Below are 24,139 nucleotides of genomic sequence, written 5' to 3' on the forward strand. Positions count from 1 at the left end.
ATATATATATATTATATATGAACGAGAAGAAAGGTAACCTAGGGGCCCGATTATTATTAATCATAGCATAAAAAGCCAACAAACAATGACACCAAGGACAACATAGTGGAAATTACTTCTACTTACTCATTGAATTAAAGAAATGATAAATTAATGGAAATGAAATTGGACGACAAGACAACTGTCCGCACGTGGGGAACGAACCAACCTCTTCGCATTACGCGCGCGATGCTCTCCTCACCATTGAGCTACCGCGGAGCCGTCATTCCATCCATTTCATTTCATGAATTTTCATTTCCATTTATTTATCATTCCTTTAGTACAATTAGTAAGTACAAGCAACTTCCCCTATGTTGTCCTTGGTGTCATTGTTTGTTGGCTTCTTATGATATATATATATATATATATATATATATCATAAGAAGAATATATATATATATATATATATATATATATATATATATATCGACAGTGCACTCTTTAATGAACAGCAGAGTGGTTAGCCGGGGTAACTTCGTCTACATTAAACATGGCGGCCATATGGCGAGACTAACACATCCGAGGACACCTAAGCACTTATGAGTTGTGAATGCGACAGCAATAATGTCCAATTGAACGCCGATCAGCGGTCCTTCGAGTTACGAACTCCACGCGGGCAAGAGAGCGCGTTTAGACGCTTGGCCAACGCCTCTGGATGGCGCCACAAGACCGGTGCACTTCAATCCGTGACCTCATCCTACCTGGCCCGACTGCCATAGAATCTAATGGGGACGCTCCCCTGTAAGCCGCAGTGATTTTGACTTCACCGCTTTCGTCACGCCGGGGCTTGGCAATAGAAATTTCGGTCCTAGTAGCATGACGTCATCCACGGGGTAAGGCAATCGGCTTTTGAGCGTGGGGTCGTACGTTCCCGAAACTCACTAACGCCAACGTTTTTCCTTTCGAATTTATCCTACTTTTATAAATTATTTTTCTTTGTAGCAATTACCAAGGCGAAGTTAGAACGCGCGCATAACACAGGCTTCCAAGAGCGCAGGTTACGTGGCGTCGCGGCGATGTCCTCTCCCCTCACGCAACACCTGGTAAGCCAGCGCATCAGCAGCCGTACCCTTGCGCCCGCTCTGCTCTGTCGAGGCGCGCACGTGACGTAGCCCCACAGCCAATGGGGAATTTAGGTGCCGTTTCGCTGCTCCAGACGACAGACGCCGGCTTTTTCGCTCAATGGGCCATTTGATGCTTTCGCATCAAAAATGACCCACGTACAAATAAAAGGGTGCCATCGAAGAGGCTTGAAAGCAATTTTTAAATATGCGTTAACACGGCCGTCACTCTGCAGCCTTTTTTTTTCTCACAGAAGCCGTCGAATAAATCTGAGCCAGAACAGTGTTTTTCTTACCCACCTCAAGTACGCAAGTGAGCGCTTTCTTATTTTACGATATTGAGAACTTCTCCAAATAAAGGGCGAGCGCCTGTACTATCAATGAATAATGTTAAAGATTTATCAAAGATCGGGCCCGCTCTTTCAGACAACGGAGCTTCTCCGGTGTTTTGCAGTAATTCACATTAATTTACATCCTTTCTTTCATTAATATGTCGTGATCATACAGGCGTTTCGGACCCAAAAAATTGTTCCGTCTACTCTAGATCACACAAGATAGATAAAATAGCGCAGATTCTAATGAGCAATCAGAAAAGTACATTCAAAAATCAAGGCGAAGCATACGTATATCACTGATATGAAAAAAATGCACTGTTCAATATCGTTCCTGTATGCACAAGACACTCGTCTAGCTATAACACATATCATTGCGTTTGGTGGCAGCGGGGCAGTGCGCAGTCACTGAGCATGCGCAGTTGAAACTAAGTCGCCCCTTCTCAAATGACATAATTGCTATAGTGCGTACTTTTCCACTGCTCGTGGAACGTGTCCAGCAAACGCTGGCAGCACGGGTGTCATGCCGAAGTCCCGCATCCTTCGCAGTATGCGGTGCTGCAGCGCCACCTGTTGCACATGCCACGATTCCGGAAGTGGACCGCCAAAACCGCGGAAGTTTCCCATCCTTTGCCTGCGTATAAGATGGGGGCAAAAGCTCAGCACGTATCTGCGATGCCGCTGAAGACTCACCATTGGCTAAAATGAGTCAAAATTTTAAAAGCACTGCAGTGTATATGATGTATTTTCTATCGGCAACGCATTACTACAGCGGCGACACAAATCAGCAAACGTTCATAACCGCAACTCCAACTTAGTAATCTAGCTAGGCATATTAGTTTATTTACTGTTCCTTTGAATGAAGCTGGGTGTACTGCACGGTAAGTCACCGCATATGAATCAAACCACGTGTTCACACAGTATGTAAGAAGTAGGGCCTTATGAGCACGCGCAGTGATGGGTTTGTTTAACTAAAACTACAGAGTATGCAGCAAAAGTAAAGGGTGACAACTGCATTTGCCTCATCGCAAATGGGAACTGGAACAGTGTGAGACTGAAATCTGTGTTGGTGCGCCCTTCAGTGTTAAGGAGAAGGGAGGGCTTCAAGATTACACAGCAGGCACTTTTTATTTTTTCGACAGCTTACCACGCCAAGAATGCTGGGCCAGAAAAGAATCCATCGATCTCGGCCTGCTTTAGACCAAGTTTCAAGAATGTCTGCAAGAGGAAAAGAGTACGGTATCAACCACAGCGGACAAAAAAAGTCTTCATTTTGAGTTTCACTGCTGATTTCTGAACGTGATGCGTCCAGGTCGTTAGACGTACGTGATTTTTCAGGTTGTTCGTTCAATAATGCCTTTTCGAGGCACACTACTTTATCGCAACGCCATCGACAAGGCATCCTGGGCCATCGAAGGGTCCAGGTTAATTTTGCTCACCTGAGGTTCTTTAAGGTGCGTCCAAAGCACGATATGCATTATCGCTTTTGCGCAACGTCCGCATCACAATGCGGCCACCGTGGCCACGAATCGAACCCACGACCTAGTCCTCAGCTTCATAATGCCATAGACACATGAGCCATCACTGCAGGTAAACGCTACGTCTTCAAGCAATGATAACAGTCCATGTGGTTCTTCGTGCAGTGGGGAAGCTTTGCAATCATTCCAGCAATCTGTGTTTCTTGTGTCCGTGCAGAAATCGGAACTCGCGACCTCCTCCTCAGCAGTCAAACATACATTAACAAGTAAAAAATGAAACAAGGAAACAGAGAAAGAAGAGAATCCAGAAATAGGTTAAGAGAAACGTGCGCGCTGCCAACGTCAAAAAAAATTTTTTTTTGATGTCACAGTTTCGCCCTAAGGGCGAAGCAATGAATGCGATAGCAACACAGCAATGTCATACGAAGTAAGGTGAGCGGCTTTGGTAGCAATATGAATTGTAGTAAACATGAGCTGATTAAGTAAGCAGGTGTGCTGCGGCGTAAGTAGACCGACATGAAGAGAGACTCGATGACCACGAGAAGGCGCGTGTGAAACGGTGGTGTTGATGAGAAGCGCTGCCCGTGGGCAGCGCGTGCGAAGGGACACACCTGTAGCGCTGATCTGCCGATCCGGGCAGCATTGCATGTGTAGCGTGCGTTGGAAAATGTGGCCTGACTATTACTAACTGTGGTGTGAGCGCGCACAAACAAACATGAATAGATCACACTGAATGACTGCAGACAACGACTGTCAAAACGCTGGCAGCAAGCGCATATACGCCGCAGCGGGCGAAGGTACGTGCGGTCTATCGCTTCAACGGAAACTGAGCGGCGAATGCACAGCGCATAAAGGTCAGAGCCGTGTGGAGATAAGCCACGGTGCGAGCGACGAGCGCGGTTGTTGGCAGAGTAGAAATGCCCCCCCCCCCCCCCCCCCCGCGCTCCCTCCGGCGCTGGCTTCCCGCTTCCTTGCTTGCGCGTGGAAGATTGAGTGCGTGCGCTCTCCGTGATGGCGTGCGTCCCCGCACGCTTCCGCTCGGGCATACGGCGCGCGGCGAAGATTTTATCTATACGGAACCTCACGGCGACGGCGACGACGACGGCGACGGCAGAAATCCGGTGGAAGTGTCCATATAATTGCTATCGCAATAATAATAATTGGGTACCGGTCCGGGACAGTGCATGGCCTTGGTAAACTCGGCGGTAATGTAGTTCCACTCAACGTGAAAGCTGGGGAAGTGCGAAGCAGTAATTCGCCGGTGTTTCCCTTGTGTTTTCCTTGTGCTTATCTTGTTTTATCCTGTTTGTATCTTGTGTTTAGAAATCCATCCTCCGTTTTTACACCTGTGCTAAGGCACAACTGGTGGGAAACCGCCACGCACATGGAGCCAAAGCCTTTGCTCATGATAGAAGCGATGTTAACAAATTTTTGTTATTTATTCGATTAATTCATGAGTATTCCTAACCTCTAAATTAATCTAAATCATGTTAGTTTGTTTTGAATCGGTTTTGATCAATTCTGCACTTGTTTTGACCCTGTCCATGCACGTGACCATGACAGCCCATAGACCATAGACGCCGACAGCCCGGGCCCCTTTAGTGATTCGCACTTAAAAATAAAGAAAAACGTATTCCATTCCGTGTGAACAATGAACACGGCCTCAACAAATCGGCGTCTTGCGTGATCTTGTGCAGCAGTCGACCCGGACTTGCGCGGCGTCGTCAGTACCACTCGTATTGTTCCAGATTGTGGCAAGCTCGCTCCCCTGCAACAATATGCCTCTGAAAACGCCCATCTCAGTGTAAAAGCCTGCCGAGAACTATGACGCGAAAGTTGCGGCTGAACAACCACTTGCGGAGTCGATAAGAAAAACACACAGGAGTATCGCTCAGACCCGCTGGCCTATTTCCATCACTTCACTTCATGGTGCGCGTATCAGCCCACCGGCAATTGGAAAATTTCGCTCGTGCTGACGTTATGTGGCGAATGCGTGTCACATAAACGCCTGCGTATGAGGCCGGCTTGTGTTTATCAAGGCATCTTCGTGCTGAAAAAATTTCGAGTGATCAGGCGTGGCTTGAAATTGAAAGCCGCACTCTGAGGGATGCCGCTGATCACGGGTTGTCAAAAATTTGAGGCTTCTAACTTAGCTTCAGTTTAAAGTTCCTTTTTTAATTCTTTTTTAAGCAAAATAGGGAACCGAAAGAGTAGGATTTTCGCCTGACTGGGCCTCAGTTACCAGCACACAGTTGGCCCGACACACAAACTTATACCTGAAAGACAGCATATACATAAAATATAACAGTACAGCAAAACAACAAACGCAGTAGTATATTGTGGTCCACATAAAAAAACTAATAATTGAATAACGCTATCAAATTAATCGAGCATACCTTAATTTTTCAATACCGGGAACAAAAAATGTTATATTTGCTATATGCACTGCCAAAGAAACTAATCACTGAAAACGCTTTCATGCATACACAAAAACTAATGTATAGTGTCATGTATCGTTGCAACAAAATTAACTCGTCGCACGTAAATTATTCGTGACACCAGTCACGGAGGCAACAGTAAAACACCTGGTAGAGACGATAATCCCCCGCCTCACAGAATACATTGATCCGAAATTCGCCGAGCAAGAAGAAAAAAATAGAAAAGAGAACACAAGCCATACAAATTGAGTGCAGGCCGCTAATAAGAAAGCAAACAACGGGCACTACTATTAGAGAGAGGGCAGAAAGCCCTATAATAGGCTCGGACTGCAAACCTTCGGACAGGACCCCTCAGTAAGTCATGGCTAGACGCCACAGGGGCCTTAGGGAAACCACAGAGGTCTGGCAGTGGAACTGCAGAGGGTTCCGGCGTAAAAAGGGACTGCTGGAGCAGCTGGTTAAGTCCCAACAGACGCCGCCGGCCGCAGTAGCACTCCAAGAAGTCGGAACAGTGCCAAGGTAGCAGGACTATGAAGCTTATACTGCTTCGGAAGAAGAGCACAGGGCATCAACGCTAATACACAAATACGTAACGGTAATCGAACACTATACCGGTGCCGAAACGGTCATCCCCCACCTAATTAGTAGAAATTCTGTTCAAGGGCCCAGGACGGCATAGTGTTTTCTCCCAAACATCTATGTTTTGGGGGAGACATGGCACTCCGCCCCTACGACGCAGAATATCAAGGGAAGCCCAACCATGCGTTCGACGCGCACGACCATGCGCACGACAAAGAATACGGCAGAGGGAGCGGACAAAATCACCAACGCAATGATAAGAAATACGAGCGACTGCTCAATCACGGCCTTTACAAAATTCATTACCGAGCACTGGGCACTTGGCACCATCCCGCAACAGTGGAAACATTCCCAGGTAATCCTAATCACAAAGCCCGGCAAGAAATTGGAGGTAGCAAACCTGCGCCCCATCTCCCTCACGCGTCATGTCTAGGCAAATTGTACGAGAGGGTCGTAAACAAACTGCTGCGGGACCATCTCGAAAGCAATTACCTAATGCCGCACAACATCTTTGGCTCCAGGCCCCACCTCTCAGCTCAGGACGTCCTGCTCCAGCTAAATGAGGAGGTGCTGATACAACCCGCAGCAGGATGTGAGCACGTCGTCATGGCCGTCGACATATAAGGCGCCTTTGACAACGTGAGCCATCAGGGGATCCGGGACGGCCTCGCCGACACAAAATGAGGGGAAAGAATCTACAATTACGTGAGGGCCTTTCTAAGTCATCGCACGGCGGAAATCAAGATCGGCACCCTACAATCGCGATTAATGCAAGTGCCACATCGCGGAACACCACAGGGAGCAGTAATCTTCCCAACCCTCTTCAACGTAGCCATACTAGGCCTAGCTAGGACACTCCAGAGCCAGCCGCATATACGGTCCGCTATGTATGCGGACGACGTCACGGTCTAGACTACCACAGGCTCGCTGGGGCAAAAGAAGCAGAGATTGCAGGAAGCCGCAAGCATCATCGAGGCATGCGTGATGGAACGCAGCATGCAATGCGCCCTACAAAATTCAGAGTTAATTAGGATATGGAAAGGCAAGGGCAACCGATCGGTCCCAGCGGATGTGCAACACAAATTGGAGGCATACATGGCTGGGACAAAGATAGAGGAGAAAAATACCATCTGCATCCTGGGCATGTGAGTTCAGTCAAACCAAAGATGCACCGTCAACCTCCACCGCATTCATACGTCCGTAAAACAGGTGTCTAGATTGATCAGAAGAGCCGTGAGTACAAAGGTACGCATGAGAGAAGACGACACAATTCGGCTTGTCAAAAGTCTTATCGAAAGTAGAATCCTATACAGTCTTCCCTAGTACAAATTGCTAAAGACAGAGATAAGACTCCATAGAAACTTATCTGCGGGGAGCTTACAAAACGGCCCTGCAGCTTTCCCAAACGACCTCAACGGAACTCCTTATGGCCCTTGGGGTCTCGAATGCCTTCGACGAACTCATGGAGGCACAGCTCAATGTGCAAAAGTTAAAGCTCACCCAGTCAGCAACGGGACGAGACACCCTACGCAGACTGTGCTTCCGAGACTGCGCGAAACTACAGAGCAGAGATGCAGAACCCACAACCGCCCAGAGACAAACAGTCACAGGCCTGCGCGGCACACGCAGCACAGTCACAGCGAAACCTGGTGGAGCGGCTCAAGAGTAGCTACAATTTGGGCACCACGCACAACAGGGTCTTCTGGCAGTCTGTTCTCGTTTTGACGAGAACGATCTGAACTGTCCGTCCGGCGTCGACGGCGAGCTGCGGCTTGTAATGCTCTCTGCACAGCAGTCTGCTGAGCCCGATCAAGCCTTACAACTGCAACTTACATGTCGGGCGCGCCGCGTTTGCAGGTACCTTAACTAGATGGCGCCACCACACTGGCGTGGGCTCGGCAGCTCGGGAGCACGTTGATTGCGTGCCTCGTCTCGGGGATTCGCACTCGCGTCCCATGACGGTCGCACGCGCGGAAAACCTGCTTGCCCTCTCCCCAAACCTGCATGCGTCGGACGCAAGCAGGTTTGGGGAGAGAGGAAGCCTTCCTTTCGCGGACAGCCCGCGGGAATCGCAAGCTTCTACCAGCGCCGCCGGACGTGTCACGTGAGATACCTAACACAGCGCCCGAGCCTCTTCAGTCACCAGCAAACAGCGAGTGGGGAAGGCTCCACCGCCGCTCACTATATATAGCTAGCTGGCCTGTTAGAAGTGTTAGTTGCGGTCGTAATAAATGCTTTTCGAACGTGGCTGTCGTCCGTTGTTTTCTCGAGCTTGTACTGGACCGCGGCTGATGAGCTGAAGTGCGCCAACAGCGGTGCGCGGTGTGCCTAGGCGTAGCTCGTTGTTATCCCTATGACTTGATCTTTTCTGCCATCTCGAGGAATAAAGTGCACACAGCGAAATTATTGTGGAATGTGCGGAGCTTACATGCCATGCGGGAATTCGCGAAGTTGCGTACATGCAACAACATTTCAGCAGTTTATCATTCATACCAGCATATAGAACTGAACGAGCGGGCGAATCGTAAAAGTAAAATTATTATCTTACGTTATAAGTGTCCGCTCTAAGTAAGACTATGCACGCGCTGTTTGTGATCCTCACCATTATATAGCCTAACACACTTCAATCAATTCAATATCGTGAAGCAACTTTTACAAACGACTGTAGACCGTTCTTAAGTGGCTCATGTCACTCTCGCAAAAGTCGTATACTGCAAAGCTCTGGTATACGGCGACATAAGGAAGAAAAGACATTTCTTAGTCTTCCCATCAATGTTTTCATTTGCATTTCTGGTCATTATCTTCGAATGTCTGGCTTAATAAAACTTGTTGTCGGGCTAGTTGGTACATTCTTCATACAACGATAGGACACAACACATCAAGGAAAAAAATACAGGTGAAAGGAAAGAGCGGTGAAAGGAAAGACGCTCTTTCCTTTCACCTGTTTTTTTTTTCCTTGATGTGTTGCGTCCTATCGTTGTATGAAGAATGTCTGGCTGTTGGGACTACAACCGGAAGCCGAGCCGTTAGGCTTACCTCCGGATGCCCGTTCGTTAAGCCTACCTCCGGGCGGACGTAAGCCGTCACAACAACGACGACCATGCCGTCCCCTCTGCAATAAGTCTCACCCTCTTCCAGATCTCTTCCTGCCCCGTGAAGGCCAGCGGCAGATTGATGCCATTCAGCGCCATCCAGTCGATTTCCTGCTCCCAGCGTGTCCAGTTCCACCAGACCATGGAGTAACTGGCCGTGCAAACATTCTGATAGTAGCGGAACCTGCAGTAAGGGAAATATGACAGCATAAACATTTGTTCGCTACGGAACACTGCTTCATGGGACAGGTGAGACGGAAAAGTAGACGCGTACCCAGCTAACTAACGCAAATAGATCGAACTCACCTTCCGTTGAGCTTGACCACGATTGGCTTCGGAACCAGAGGCGGCTTTCCCGAGGCAGTCTGTCTGCGTGCCCGACCAGGACACGTGAACATTGCAGAACTTCTTCAGGTAGTAGTAAAGACCTGTGGCCACCGCTACGCCGCTCGATCCCGTTATGGACACGCTGTTGTTGAACGTCTCCACCTATGTACAGTGGGAAGGAAATAAGTAAACAAGTGCGTTCACAGTTCTTTTTATGACTGAAATTGTCCCTAAAACCCGTTACAACGTGTTTCTTTACAGGAGTTATATCACTGTACTTACAGTGACTGTTATCTTGAATGTGTTCACTGCCGTGGCAGTATTGTGTGTTTCAGTGGGTGTTTACTCAACAATGCATGTGATTTCATGATGTTCCGCAGTTGCAGGCGCTGTGCCGGTGCAGAAGACAGCGATAATTTTTACTGATGACAGACATTTCCAGAGATACAGCTCAGAGGAAAGCATGTCACGTGTTTAGGACACCTGCATGATCACGAGGGCAGAGGAACCATGTCGAGTCATCACAGCCGGTGCACGCAGTCTAGCTGGTGTAACACACTTCGTTAGTGCGCAAGCAGAGCTCGAACATCAGGAACGGGAAAACAAGATGTGCGCGATCGCATGTTTTTGACTGTGGCTAAAACGTGTTAGAATTCAAGCTGTACTTAAATGGGGAGATCAAGAACTTGCCACAAATGATTTCATATTGACGCTTCCGCTCCCGCACGAGAGCCTCGTTCACAGTGAGATTTAAAAAGTGACAAAATTACCGCCTAAGTAAGTCGTCTAATGTGGCCAGGTCGCCTAGCGTGTGCTGGTGGCAAATTGCAATTGTTTTATTTCAGTGTCCACCATGGTTTAGATACGCAGCCACTTTATATATACAAAATCGCACAATTAGGTTGTAGTTGTTTTTTGTGGGCTGAGGAGTTTGGTGTTAACTTTTCCCGCTATACATGCCTCGCAAAAATTTTTAATGCGAAAAATTGCCTCATGCCAGGCACCTCGTGGTAGGTATAGATTCCTGTCTCGCCTCGTTTCGTGCCTCTTCAGCAAAAAAAGAAATTACGTTACCAATAGGGAAATCAAACCTGGATCCCTACAAACGTCCCCTATCTTGCCCATCCAAAGCGCAAAACGCCAACTGGCCTTTTGAGACAATTGGTGTGTGCGGTCACGCCGCACTGCAACAAGTTGTTTCTATAGAAGCGACAGCGCGCGCGCCAGTTCCTGCCGTATTGTACCAGCTTTGGGATGGGAAAAGAGTCTAACGGAAAAGTTCGGTACGTTTCTTTGCCGGTGCGCAATCAATCAGTCAGTGAAAATGAGTGAAAAATATATGACAGGCATGACATTCGAATTCACAGCTTACTGTAGGGCAGCAGTGGAAGAGCTGACGAGAGAATTGTCAAATGTGTTAGGTGTACAATGTGCAAAGGAATCGCCACGCCGGCCCTTCAACGCGAGCTTACGACATGGCGATTATCGGGTTCTAAATGGGTCGTGAAGGAGCGTTTAGGCGAGAGAAACACGGATTGTCTTCTTCTTCTTTCTGGGGTTTTACGTGCCAAAGCCAGTTCTGATTATGAGGCACGCCGTAGTGGATTGTGACGTCATCAGTAACCATGTCTTATACAATCATACGCACATTTGGCTATGTAATGTGGGGTGTGTTAAAACGACAATGGCATTTGTAATCCAGAGAAGATATGTTAAAACATGACTAGCTTTAGCGATCATTAAGGTAATGGAACGTCGAAATTTCTACGTAGCGCAATCTGCTACGAGGAAAGTGCGAGAAAGTGGGCCGGTCCCGCAGATAGTGCTCCCGGGTAATTGATATTGAACGCAGTCAAAGTGAAATGTCGTGGGTAGAGATTAGATTGAAGAACGGTAGGTCATTATCGGTATGTTCGTTCTATCGCCCACCAGGAAGCAAAGTTAATATTCTAGGTGAGCTTACCGCGGCAATGGAAACAGTGAGCACTGATTACCTAGTTATAGGCGGTGATTTTAATATTCTAGAAATCGATTGGTCTCTAGCAGATCCCAGTTCCAGCGCTTGCAGCCAGTCAAGTAAAGAAATGTTGAAGATATGTCGCCTCTTCGAGTTAACACAACTAGTTCTAGAGCCGACAAGGGCAAAAAATGTTTTAGATTTATTTCTCACTAACACGCCAGAGGAGGTGAGTTCTACAACAGTGCTGCCGAGCATAAGCGACCATCAAGTTATATTGTGCGATATGAATTTACAGTATGTGAGAGCTGCTAACAGTGGTCCACGGCGTATCTACAGCTGTCAAAAGCACGTGCCAGTGATATGACCCTGGCTCTAGATTCCTACTATGATGAGTTTGAGACACAGGCTGAATTCATGAATATGGAAGAGCTATGGAACGTATTTAGGAACAAGTTGCTCGAGATGCGTGAAAGATATGCACCGTCATGGTTATGACTGCGCGGCGCAGCAAAAGTAAGACATGGTGTTCGCGACACGTTTAATGTAAGGCCAGGCAGAGAGTGCCCGTTTACGCTGCTTATAAGAAAAACCCTTCGCTGAAGCTTAAAGATAAACTCAAAAACCAAACTGAAGAGATGAAGGCAGCTATGCAGACAGCCAAAGATAAGTACTTCAGCACGTTCCACCTGCGCATACAAAAAAGACCGAAAGAACTATGACAATTCTTTAAAATGAACAATAAAGATGTATTATCAATACCGGCCCTTGATAGTGACGGTGCTACCGTCCATAACGACATTGAAAAAGCCGAGTGCTTCATCTCGTTTTTCAGTTCTGTGTATGCTGCCCACGTTGACACTCAAAACACTGTGGCGCGATCCACCCCAGTGTTGGGTGAGCCCATGGACGATATCGATGATCGACGAACGAGGAATAGAGGCCGTTCTCAAGACATTGAATGCGTCTAAAGCAACTGGGCCTGATGCTTTGTCACCGGCACTGCTTTCTTTGTGCCCACGGGAAGTGTCCAAATACCTGTGCGTAATTTTTACTAAATCTTTACTAGAAATCTCTTTACCGGATGACTGGAAACTTGCCAATGTCATCCCTGTGCATAAAGGTGGACCGCGAAGTAGTGTTTTGAATTACCGGCCTATCTCGCTTACTAGCGTTGCTTGTAAGATACTTGAGCACGTGCTTTACAGTAATGTTATGAGCCACATGAACGTGCACTCTTTGCTCAGCCCCCAGCAGCATGGATTTCATAGTGGATTTTCCTGTACAACACAGTTGCTTGAGTTGACGCATGATTTAGCAGGAGCTTTGGATAAGGGTTTTTCTGGTGACTGTTTGTTTCTAGATTTCAAGAAGGCGTTCGATGTTGTCCCTCACTCTTTACTTGTAGAAAAATCAGAAATGTATAATATAAACAGTACGGTTGTTAACTGGATAAAAGAATACCTAAATTTAAGAAGACAGTAAGTTGTGCTTAATGGCAAAACATCCCGTGAAGTTGATGTGTCCTCTGGCATGCCCCAAGGATCAGTCATAGGACCGCTTTTTTTTTCTCATCTATATAAATGATATGCTCCGGAATTTCATCGCAAATGAGGCTATTTGCCGATGCCTGCGTTTTGTACAGGACTGTTCATACTACCCATGACTGCAATGTTTTACAAAATGACCTGTATAAGATAAATGAGTGGTGCAACAAGTGGCACATGTTCATTAACTTGAAAAAAACCGTTCATATGCGTTTTTCGAGGAAAATAACAACTCATGACTTCTGTTACTCTTTAAATTCAAACACGATATTATCAGTTCAGGAGCACAAACATCTTGGCGTTTATTTCACACCTGTTCTTTCTTGGAGCCGTCACATTGATCACATCACAACTAAAGCATACCGCGTTCTAGGTTTCCTGCGCAGAAATGCAAAAATGTTGCCACTGGGGACAAAGGTATCATTGTACCAATCAAATGTCCGATCTGTTCTGGATTATGCTTGTGCTGTGTGGGATCCGTGGTCGGCACGTTACGTAAACAGTTTAGAAAGAATTCAAAGCATAGCCGTTCGTTTTGTTTGTTCAAATTATGCCAGGAATTTCAGTGTTTCAAGACCAAAGAAAGCCTTGGTTGGGAATCACTGCAGCAACACAGGAAATATCTAAGATTGAAACTTTTTCACAACATATTCCACTCTCAAACAGGTAGAGACCCCGGGAAATATTTTTCCACGCCTGATTACGTTTCTCAACGGCTGGACCACGAAAATGAGGTTAAAGAAATAGCGTGCAAAACTGAAGCGCTTAAAAATGTCATTTTTTTCCTGAACCATAAGCCAACAGAACAAGTTACCATCCGATGTCGCAATGATTTTTTCAAATGATGTGTTTTCAAACTCTATACACCCACTGAAATAAGATAGTGTTTTTGTGTGTGCGAGTATGAAAGTGTTCCGGGTACATGTTTTGTTCTGCCTGCTTTTTTGGTTGGTTCTTTGTTTCCTTCTCCCCCCGCTGTAATGCCTACGGGCGCTGTGGGCATTGTTATAAATAAAATAAATAAACAGTACAGTCTAACACGGTGCCTCTAAAGAGCGAGCTGTCGCAGGGAAGAAGACGAGGAAGTGACACGTGACTCATGCGCCCAGTGTTTCAATGAGCTGGCTGCCGTTGGAACGAGGCGAAATATGGGCACGATCGTAGCTTAGTGGCCAGTAGGCCTAATGCCCACTAAGCAGCCTAATGGTATAAGGCTAAGCAGCCTAAGGTATTAGGCCAGTAGGCCTAAGTGCCTTATTAGCGGACGAAAAAACATGTTTTTCAAAAGAAAATCAACAAAATAACTCAGAAAAACGAGCTGACATCCAATCCTAACACAATTCGCCGGGAATTTGTGAATTACTGTAGTGAAATTTTAGGTAACAGCAGATAGACAGAGCTGGGCTTCAAAATTGAGTGTTTGCCACTTGCGCCAAAATCTGAAGAAGACGTTAAATTCCGCCTTGAACAGTCAATTAGCATCCGTGAAATTGAAGATGCAATATATGACTCGGCTTTAGGAAAGGCACCGGGACCTGATGATAGACTAAGTGGTACTTTTTATACTAAGTCTATGAATTGACTGAATCGCATAACGTACAACCTGCTTCATTCGCCTCGTCGTATATTGTACTAATTCCGAAAACAGATGACCCTGGTAGCCGACGGTTGGTGGGGTCTTATCGTCCAATAACGCTCACCAACGTCGATTACAAAACTTCTATGAAAGTTTAAAAGAGGCAGGTACAAAGTGTCAGAGATACTAGCTGAACCACATCAAACATGTGCTATTAAAGCTCGTCATGTTGCCACAAGTACCCATGTTACTCGTGCAATCGTTCAATGTTATGATGCCTTTGAGGATCGGGTTGCTTTGTTTCAATTCGGCCTTGCAAAAAATTATGGTCTTTGATCACGTATCCCCCCCATCAAACCCTTTTCAATTTCCTTGACAATATGAACGTGGGTCATGCCATTTTTGAAGGTGTAAAAATGTCCTATGCAAATTGTACTGCGCGTGTCATTGTTAATGGTGAGGTGCCATATATTGTGCCTGTGCGTTCAAGTGTGCGTCTGGAATTTTCAATATCACCCTCGCTTTTTGCTGCATACATTGAGCCACAGTTTCCCTATATCCCAAATAGTGATAAAATAACTGGCTACGTACTACAATCGTTCCACGTGAAGGTCCTCGCGTATGCTGAAGATGTCGCTGTTTTGCTCATACACAGGCAGCATTTGCGAGAATGTATCCGTAATTGAAAAGTATTGTAAACAATCAGGATGTCAGCTAAACTGGAAGGGTAGTGGTGTCTGGCACGGAAATTGGGATGATAAGCCAGGATATTTTGCAAAGTTGAAGTGGTCTCAGCTGCCTAGTCAGTATCGAGAGTGCCCCTTGAATGTTATCAGGACACAGAGGCACTGTGCAACGAGAAAAGGACATAATGAAAATGCTAACAGGTGACAAGGTCGTCATTTTTCTGTGTTTGCCAGATCTGCAATATGTAATATTTTTCTTTTGTCTAAAGTGCGGTACCGAATTAACGTGTTACATACATCGCGAGTCAATGTGCAAAAGCCTCACCGCGTCTTTGCGGTGTTTATTTCGGCATCCAGTTAGGGGGAGATAGTCAGCCGGTGTATTCTCTTTCGTTCAGTTAAGAAAGGAGGCCTTGGTCTCACTCACATTTCTTTTTTCTTTCTTTTTTGTGACAGCTTGTGCCGCGATTTCTTTTATTTCGAGATCCGCAGGACAGTTTTCTCCGCACAGTGATGCGGATACACTTATGTGGTCTTCTTCCGGAATTTCTGGTGTCGTCACACAGTGTACTGAGTGGTCCTGTCAAAGGGTATACCTACGGGAAGTAGTCCCCGCCTGTCGAGTACTGAATGCCCGGTTTTCTGGCGAATTCTTAAGCACAGTAACTAAAAAGAAGTTGTACAATGACCTCATTGATACCATGCCTCCTATACCCATGCATCGCCCAATATACAGTGGAGGTTAGCGAGGAAATCTACTGAAGTGAGTAAAAAGTTTCTAGTTAAATCATCGACAATTGTCTTTTCGAACTGCGTAGTAATACTCCTCCTGTGAAGACCTGGCTTGAAGACAAAGGCTTATTCGTACCTTGGTCCTTTGAATGCTTACTTTGTAAGAAATCGGAAACGACAGAACATGTTTTCATAGACTGTTGGAATCCCATATTTTTCTGCGACATCCTCCAGCGTGCCATACATAAGGAGTTGCCTTTATACCCATATTGAATCAGATTTCTACCATAGGAAAACACGGGAGGCGTACAATATGACCTTATCATGCTCCTAGGCCTCCACAGAATATGAAAGACACGTATGCAAGTGAGGCATGCAGATGTCAATTATACGTCTTGTGCGCGAAAACGTTATCAATATCGTCCCATATGTTATACATATACCGGGTACAGCCTGAACTTCCTCAGTGAATCAATGTATTTTATAATTGATATGAAAAAAAATCTGAATAACTCGTGTCCGTTTTTGAGCGGCTGTCACCCTTATTTTTACCAAATTTGTCTGTCTGTTGCTGCAATGTGCTAAGCAAGGTAATAAGGGGGGGGGGGGGGGGGGGGGAGCAATGGTGGCCTAATTTTTAGAGCCCATCGGGCTGCTGCGCTCCACGGCAAAGGTTCGATTTCACCATCGGTCCCACACTATTTTCTTTGTATATTAAAGTAAGGGGATAAAGGAACCTACCTACCTACTCACCGCGAAGTGCCAATAAGGAGACAAAGAATGCTTCGCATTAAAGATTTCGCTGTCAAATGCTCTCTAGAAAACACTTTACGACTTCCAGTGCATGTATAACCGAAATTCCCGATGGGGCCTGAGGAGCTTCCTTGAATTAAGGTTGCAAGGGGACTGCGGACTGCAAGCGAGTGCGAGCGGGGATTGTACACGCACCACGAACATGTCCTGTCGCTGTTCCTTGGCTCCCTGGAAGACGTGCAACGTGATTTGGGACTCCCACTGGGGAACGAGCCGTCGCAGCAGGCCCTCCACGGTGGCTTGCTGATCGGCCACGGAGGACGACTTCGCGCGGAACGCATCGCCTGCGGAAAGGCCAGTGCACAGCGACGTGTGTGCTGTGGCGTGGTCATGACGTCACCGAGACACCACCCTGCCAGAAAGACTGGAGGCGACAAGGGACTGATTCAGCGGTATACCTCTCCACTTCAGAGTGGCTGTAGTTGGTACATAGTTATACTAGGAGAATGCCAGAAATCTTGATAAAGGAAAGAATCGAGAGGCCGAAATAGACAAAGCGACAGGAACTGATCTTTATGTATCAGTCGTGGGGAAGGCCAAGAGGCAGCCGGAAAGAGAGTTGATTGAAGCCTATCACATCTCTAACCTTGGCCCCGAAAAGTATGTAAGCGCGCCATCGGTGTTCCTAAGAACAACAGTGTTGCCGTGTATAGATAAAGTGTTCACCGTGAATATACGTTAAGTTGTGCCTTTCGCATGTTCAATACGCACTTGGGGGAAGTTGTTTTCAAGTATAAAGATTAGTTGTTATTCCATCCACCTTCCTGACGCTTTGTCTGTCAACGTCTCTATTTTTCCCCTTTTCAACTTTGCTGGCATTCTTCTAGTAAAACCTCTCCATGGGACGCACTCGTACTCGCTAAAGAAAGACACGAATGACTGCGCCACTACAGCGGGTGGGGTGACGAAACAAAGCATCGAACAATACAGGATAGGAGACATTATCGCATTAGGGCGAGCAGGTCCGCACATTGCGTAAAAACCACATGCGCGCGCATGTGGACAACGATGACTGTCCGACGGCACGCACTGTATATACCTCCAGTTGTGATTCGGGGAGTCGCTCCGCTTTTCGTATTTCATTTGACCTTGACAGTACACAATTAGTGTGGCGCCTTGGTGTAACAATGCCCTCTAAATTAGTCACCACTTGCCTTCAGTTGAGTGAGAAGCACGGCCCGGTTGCCCAGCAAGAAGCAGGAACGCCTGTCAATGAAATAGTAAGAAACGAGAGAATATATTTTAGCATACTGTTATCGCTACAGCCCGCCGCATTCTGCGCACGCGCGGGGTTAACTGCACGCATGCGCAGGGGGAGGCAAGTGGTAGCGGTAACGGCAGAACGGTATAGGGCACGTAACAGAAACAGACGCACGCCTGTTAACATGGCTTGCTTGAAGTCGACAAGCGAAATCTTGCGCAACCTACGGCAGCATTAGAAAACAATCAATTAACTGAGGGGGCCTTCGGTCGCATGCCCTATAGTCATGCGCGGCAGGTTTTACTACTTTCGCACAATGTGCGAACTCTTGCCTCGAGATAAACGATTGCTAGAGGGCATCCCAAAAGCGGGACACCTGCTACAAAACATGTTTTTGCGAGAAAGCTTTTTTTTATTAGAGGAAGACGGACCTGAAGAATGAAGGACTACTGTGCCGACGACTACCGGCAGCACGAATGGTAGATCGAATGACGCAACTTTCGTTAGGCCTAATTTAGAGCGCGTCGTCGCACTCTAAATCGACAAGCGCATGCCCCGTCATTTGCTGAACATCGTGGTGTACGAGTGCATTCGACCGACGTTGAAGGCTGCTACAGTGATAGCGATGCGAGAGCACGCTGATACAACGAGCGCGGAGACGCGATAACACTGATATAACGGAGGAATCGAAAGTGGCCACGCGTGGGTCGCATAGCACTGGAGGTGCCGACACAGCACCTGCCTCTCCTTTAACAATAAATCGTCGGAGAAAAGCTAACCAGGGAGAGACACACGAACTGATAAAACACCTATACAGCAAATAAATCAGCTTCCGTGTTTTGACGGCGCAGAACCTTTCAACATCGGAGATAAACTGCGATTTTATGAGATACAGTATGACCTCTATTTCGTAATAATTATTAGTGGCACGAGCATCGAGTGACACTTGTTTCTTGCGCAGCACTTCCGGTTCACCTCCTGAGACGACCGGGGACGAAATTCAGAAAAAAATAGAACAAGATCGTACGGTACGAAATTCATGGGTTTCCTTATAGATATGAGATCATAGCATAAGGTTAGTTACAAATCGAGTTACTGTAGTGTCTGGAATAATTATAATTATTTAGCTGAGACGAAATTCAAGATAAACCAGAAAAAAATAGAAAACAATATAGTACAGTGCAAAATTCGTGGGTTTCCTTATAGACATGATATCAGAGCATAAGTTAAGTTACAAGTTGAGTTACTGAAGTGTATCGAATAATTATAGTGTAGTGAAGAAGAGTGACGATGCAGTGGGGCATCCTTACCAGCGCTGTCTAGTGGGTCAGTTTATCAGTTTGGTCCTCAGTCTCTCGAGCGCATCGCTCGGACTACGCCGCTCGCGCTCGCGGTTCCTTGAACTGATTGAACGGTCAGCACTAACGCTTGCGTGCAATAAACGCCTTTACAATAGTTAATTTTTTTCCTTCGATATTGTTATCCTTAGCGCCGAGGGACCAATCTCAGTAATAACGGTGGCGCGCGACCATTCAAGGACGGTAAGATTTTTTTCAAGTTAATCTTTACAAAAGGTATCAGGATCGTATCTTGTTTTATTATTGTTATCTGAAAACATGAATAAATTTGAAAAAAAAGCGAAAACTTCTGCACTAACCATCAACGATGATTGTCAGTGTAACGAACGAACGAACCAAGAGAGCGAGCGAACGTTTAACTGCCGACCACCCCGACCACGAAAACGGCCGAAAGAGCCAAAGGAAGCTATTTGCGGTCAAAAAAAGCAAGGAGCAGTGTGGCAAAAACTGCCACTGGAAAGGGCACAGCACCTGCCTACTCTTCAGGAAGGAGGGTACATAAGCATGGAGTATATTAATGAGGAAAGAAACAGCGGGGCGACAAATCAGAAACACGAAAGTAAAACAATGACAAATTTATAAATAATTTGACACGACAGTTTTCGCAAGCGCAGGAGCCGTCGTGTCTATAATATGAAAAGTTAGTGGTAGATTACACGGGCACAAGAGAAACGAAACGAAACACAGAAATGCCGACTATATCAACCGAAAGGTCACACTGTGGCAGGGATAAAAAAAAAAGCTTTTGGAGCATATACTCGGTGGAAGGCAGCGCCGATCCATTAATAATATACGCGTTTGTGTACTTTCTGTATAAATTGTTTCAAGCATGACAAGGAAGAAGGAAGAAAAAAAAAAGAAGGAAAGGCAGGGAGGTTAAGCATGACAAGTTTTCTTAATGGAGCATAATCTGGCTCACGCCACACACTGACCCCAACACCTACTTCTTCATGCCTGTGTCTAATAGAGCTTAGCATTCTTGGAAAATTGGTAGTACATGTTGCAATCGCGACAAAGAAACAGGAAGTTGTGCTTCAGTGCATAAATAGATATATCTGTAACGCCAATGCATTTCTCCGAAAAGTTCGGGAAGTAATAGAGAGGTTTAGCTTGTCCGGTAACCGGGAAAACGCGGTCGGACCGGGTGTTGGGGCGGAACCGTAAACGTGAGCGGTGCCATCCGGAGAATTCGTTCCAAGTGGATCCGCCTTGCGAGCTCCATGGCTACAATTTGTAAATTGCATATGGACCATAGGGTAATTAGTTAAAACTTAATCAGCGATTTTTGTTAATTAGTCGATTAGGCATTTCAACTTTTTGTGCAAGTAATGTCCGCCTCTTCGAGTAGACCAACTCATGAACTAGAATTGTGCTATCTTGCTGCCACATGCAATCTTTAAATCTTTTTCAAGGTGTTCGCTCAAACACCCCGTATATAAAGATATGCCGAGCCCACGCACTGTGGCAATCGGTGTAAGCGAAGCTTTGTATGCTGTTTGCTTTGATTTACTATAGTTATTGTTGTGCTTGTCGCTTCTGGTCGTAGTGCACATCACGCTTGTCGTCTTTCGTGGCCGCCACGCGTCGTCGCCTCGCCTCAAGTCTTCGAGCCAGCATACATTCGCAGTCTGCCCACATTTGGCTGCGTAGCGAAGACGCTCGTGTTCCGCGCGACGCTTCTTTCGGGCCTGGCCCTTTCCTCGGCACTGAGTGCGTGCTTTCGAGCCATTCTGCTGGCGCATGTTTACGTGCTTCTTCTGCATACGTGGCCAGCACGCTGTTGAGCACGCCAGCTCCAAGCGCTCTCTTTAGGCTATGGACGATTGCAATGCTTACACTATCACAGCCCAGCACGCGACCTCCACAGCCCAGCGCCTGCTTTTCTGTCGCATAGGAAAGCAAGCGCAGCACGTTCCATACGCACAAACTGTGAAACGCTGGCGCGGCGGCGCCGGCCGGGATGCGCGGAGGCGAGCGTCATCTGGTGGTGTTGCAAGAAGTCCAGCGCGCACGCGCGAGCCAGTTCACAGCAGCAGCGCCCGGAAAGTCGGGAGAAGAGGCAAAGAAAACGTCGCTTTAAAGTGGCTTACATGAATCCAGTAAAGTCGGGTCTGGGTCAGCTCGACTTCTGACTCAGCCCGCTCGCGTCGAATCCGTGTAAACGAAGCTCGTGTCGCCGAAATCGGTGTAAACACCGCAAAATAGGCCATCCGTACGTCCTTCACCGTGCGCCTCTCCACATTCAACAAAAGCCTGTTACTCTGCTGCGGATTTTCTGCGAATTCCCCTCCGCGCTTCAGTTCTCCTCCTGTCGAGGGCCTAAACACGCTCACCTTTCGCATTTATTCACACGCTGAATAAATGATCACCAAAACAAGAGCAGAACTGATGGTATAAAAAAGAAACTGCTCAAGGGCGTGTGCGCAGCAAACACGTGTAAAAGGGCCAGTTGCAAGAAGGACGTGTCTGGTCGTAGCGTACAAAAAAAATACACATTTTACTTGGGTAGACTGCCCAAATATTCAATCGAAAACAAAACTTCCATTTTGTTTCTGCATTCCTTCGAAATGTATTGTTGTTGTTTCACTTCCGATAATTCTCGACAGTTTGTTTAGCAGATGGGAAATCGCAACAAGACTTTACCAGTCAGTTGTTGCAAAAAAGTTGGTCAGCTTCAAACGTTCGACAATGTCAAATGGATCCCTTTCAAATACGAATAGTTCGTGTGTAATATTCGATTCGTATTCGAGACTTGTAATAAACGCCCCACCCCATAAGTACGGCCAACTGGCTCGACAGTGCCTGTTTCTGTGGGGTTTGGTTCACTGCGCACCTGCTGTTCATTTAGACTCAGGCGTCGACGCCGCCGGTGGGCGCACATGTCGACGCACGTGGAACACATTTGAGGCAGCAGTCCCTACCGCGGTGGCTCTTACCACGGCTGTTTGCAAGTCAGATTTGGCGCAGCTCCCTCGCAAGCACTCGAGATGTCGCGAGAAAATAAAAAGAAGGCCGAAAAGGCCCTCGAGACCCTTCTTTCAAACTCAGTTTCGCTTTCAGCGAACCTTCTAATGCTAAATATCTTTCGCGTAGCTCTCACAACAGCTTGTTTACCGTAATTTCAATCACCCGGCTAAATAATGTCGAGGACGAGCTTCAAGCCGTTCATTAGGCTCTCGCAACCTAAGAACAATACCAGAACATCATTGACGTAATTAACGTAACCTCGTTAATACCTCATTGCCCAGTAGCACATATCGAAAGGCTAAATCTAAGAAATTTGTGTAAATCAAACGATAAGTTGTACAAAATGCGGAATTTGATAAGAGGTCGTCGTGGTTTAGAGGTACCTACGAGCCGACATTATATGTTCAGCTTTTATGTAGGAATGAATATTTGTGACGCAAAACACAGGGGAACTTAATGGCACTGCATTGTGGGTCAGCGTGCAGGGTTTATATAAACATCTTCGCTGGTGCTTGCCTTTGGCGCACATATAATCTTGCTATGTATATATATGTGTATAACTCCATATTTTGCTATAGCTAAGAACATTTAGTTCCTCTTGCTTTCTGTCTGAGACTAACGTATCATATGCAGACTACAACATTGTTTATTATATTGTGACGGGGAGGAAAGGAGCATCCGCTGCGTAAATACGTCTTGATACTCGAAAAACCCGCACGCTACACCAAGAGAGAGAGAGAGAAAAAGGTAAAGGAAAGACAGGGAGGTTAACCAGAGGTTATCTCCGGTTGGCTACCCTGTACCGGGGGAGGGGTAAAGGGATGCGAAAGGAGAGAGAGAGAAAAATAAGTGAAAATAAAGAATAAACAAAAAGGAAGGAAACAAGAAAATCACACACGCCCACAAAACAGAACTGTTTCTGTGGGCACTGTCATGAAGTCCGCGAAGGCGTTCTCGTGTTGCATTGTCTGAACGTTCCGTCCTAAGTAACAAAATGCAGAGTCACAATTTGTCACTGAGTCCGGTGTCTTTCAAGTAACGCAACAGTGCCTTCAGGGCGGCTCGCGCCGTTGTTTGTGTAGGCCAGTTTCCAAGGATGTTCTTTTCTGTTATTGGGCGTTTGTCCAGTTGATCTATTGTCGCTGAGAGAGCTGCTCTCTGCGGGTTGAAACGAGGGCACTCACAAAGAAGGTGTGCGATTGTTTCGTTGCACCCGCAGGATTCACAAAGTGGGCTATTGGCCATTCCGATACGAAAGGAGTACGCATTTGAAAATGCTACTCCAAGCCATAGACGGATTAGAAGTCTGCAGTCGCGTCGTGCATGGAAGGTCGAATGGAATACGAAGCTGTAAATTAGGGTCCAGGGCATGAAGGCGTGCACTTGTGAAATCGGAGGAATTCCATTGCATCAATGTTAGTTCACGCGCAAGCGCGGAAAGTTTTTTCGCTGCGTCGGCTCTCGAAAGAGGAATGGCAACGCAGTTGACACCGTCATGAGCAGATCGGGCCGCTGCGTCCGCTCGATCATTGCCATGTATGCCACAGTGACTATAGGCAACCACTGATATATTATATTGTGCCCTTCATCAATTATGCGATGGTGTACTTGTCTTATCTCTGCGACGAGCTGCTCATGTGATCCATGGCGCAGTACTGAGAGTAAACTCTGTAGGGCTGCCTTGGAGTCACAGAAGATTGACCATGGATGGGGTGGTTCCTCCAGAATGAAATGAAGAGCCGCACGGAGGGCTACCAGTTCAGCAGCTGTTGATGATGAGACATGTGACGTCTTTAGCTGCATCTTGACGGATCTTGCTGGAATCACCACTGCGGCAGCTGAACTTGTAGGTGTGACTGAGCCATCGACATAAACATGTACGCGGGCACTGTGAACCTCATGTAAAAGTCCTAACGTGGCCTGTTTCAGGGCAGATGACGGCATGTGAGCTTTCTT

The 24,139-nt window shown here is 46.7% G+C and overlaps 1 protein-coding gene across 1 annotated transcript in view; it reads right to left on the reverse strand.

The window, feature by feature from the left end:
• Window positions 1-17,016, reverse strand: part of LOC119432668 (alpha-N-acetylglucosaminidase-like) — a 42,553-nt gene extending 25,537 nt beyond the window's left edge. The window contains 6 exon segments of the mRNA XM_049658349.1: window positions 1,905-2,066; window positions 2,580-2,650; window positions 9,056-9,203; window positions 9,326-9,369; window positions 9,371-9,508; window positions 16,793-17,016. Of these exon segments, the coding sequence (XP_049514306.1) occupies window positions 1,905-2,066; window positions 2,580-2,650; window positions 9,056-9,203; window positions 9,326-9,369; window positions 9,371-9,508; window positions 16,793-16,801 (572 nt within the window). The 5' untranslated portion in view covers window positions 16,802-17,016.
• Between the last annotated feature and the right edge of the window lie 7,123 nt (window positions 17,017-24,139).

The sequence above is a fragment of the Dermacentor silvarum genome, chromosome 11 (assembly GCF_013339745.2).
Source record: "Dermacentor silvarum isolate Dsil-2018 chromosome 11, BIME_Dsil_1.4, whole genome shotgun sequence".
Classification (NCBI taxonomy): Eukaryota; Metazoa; Arthropoda; class Arachnida; order Ixodida; family Ixodidae; genus Dermacentor; species Dermacentor silvarum.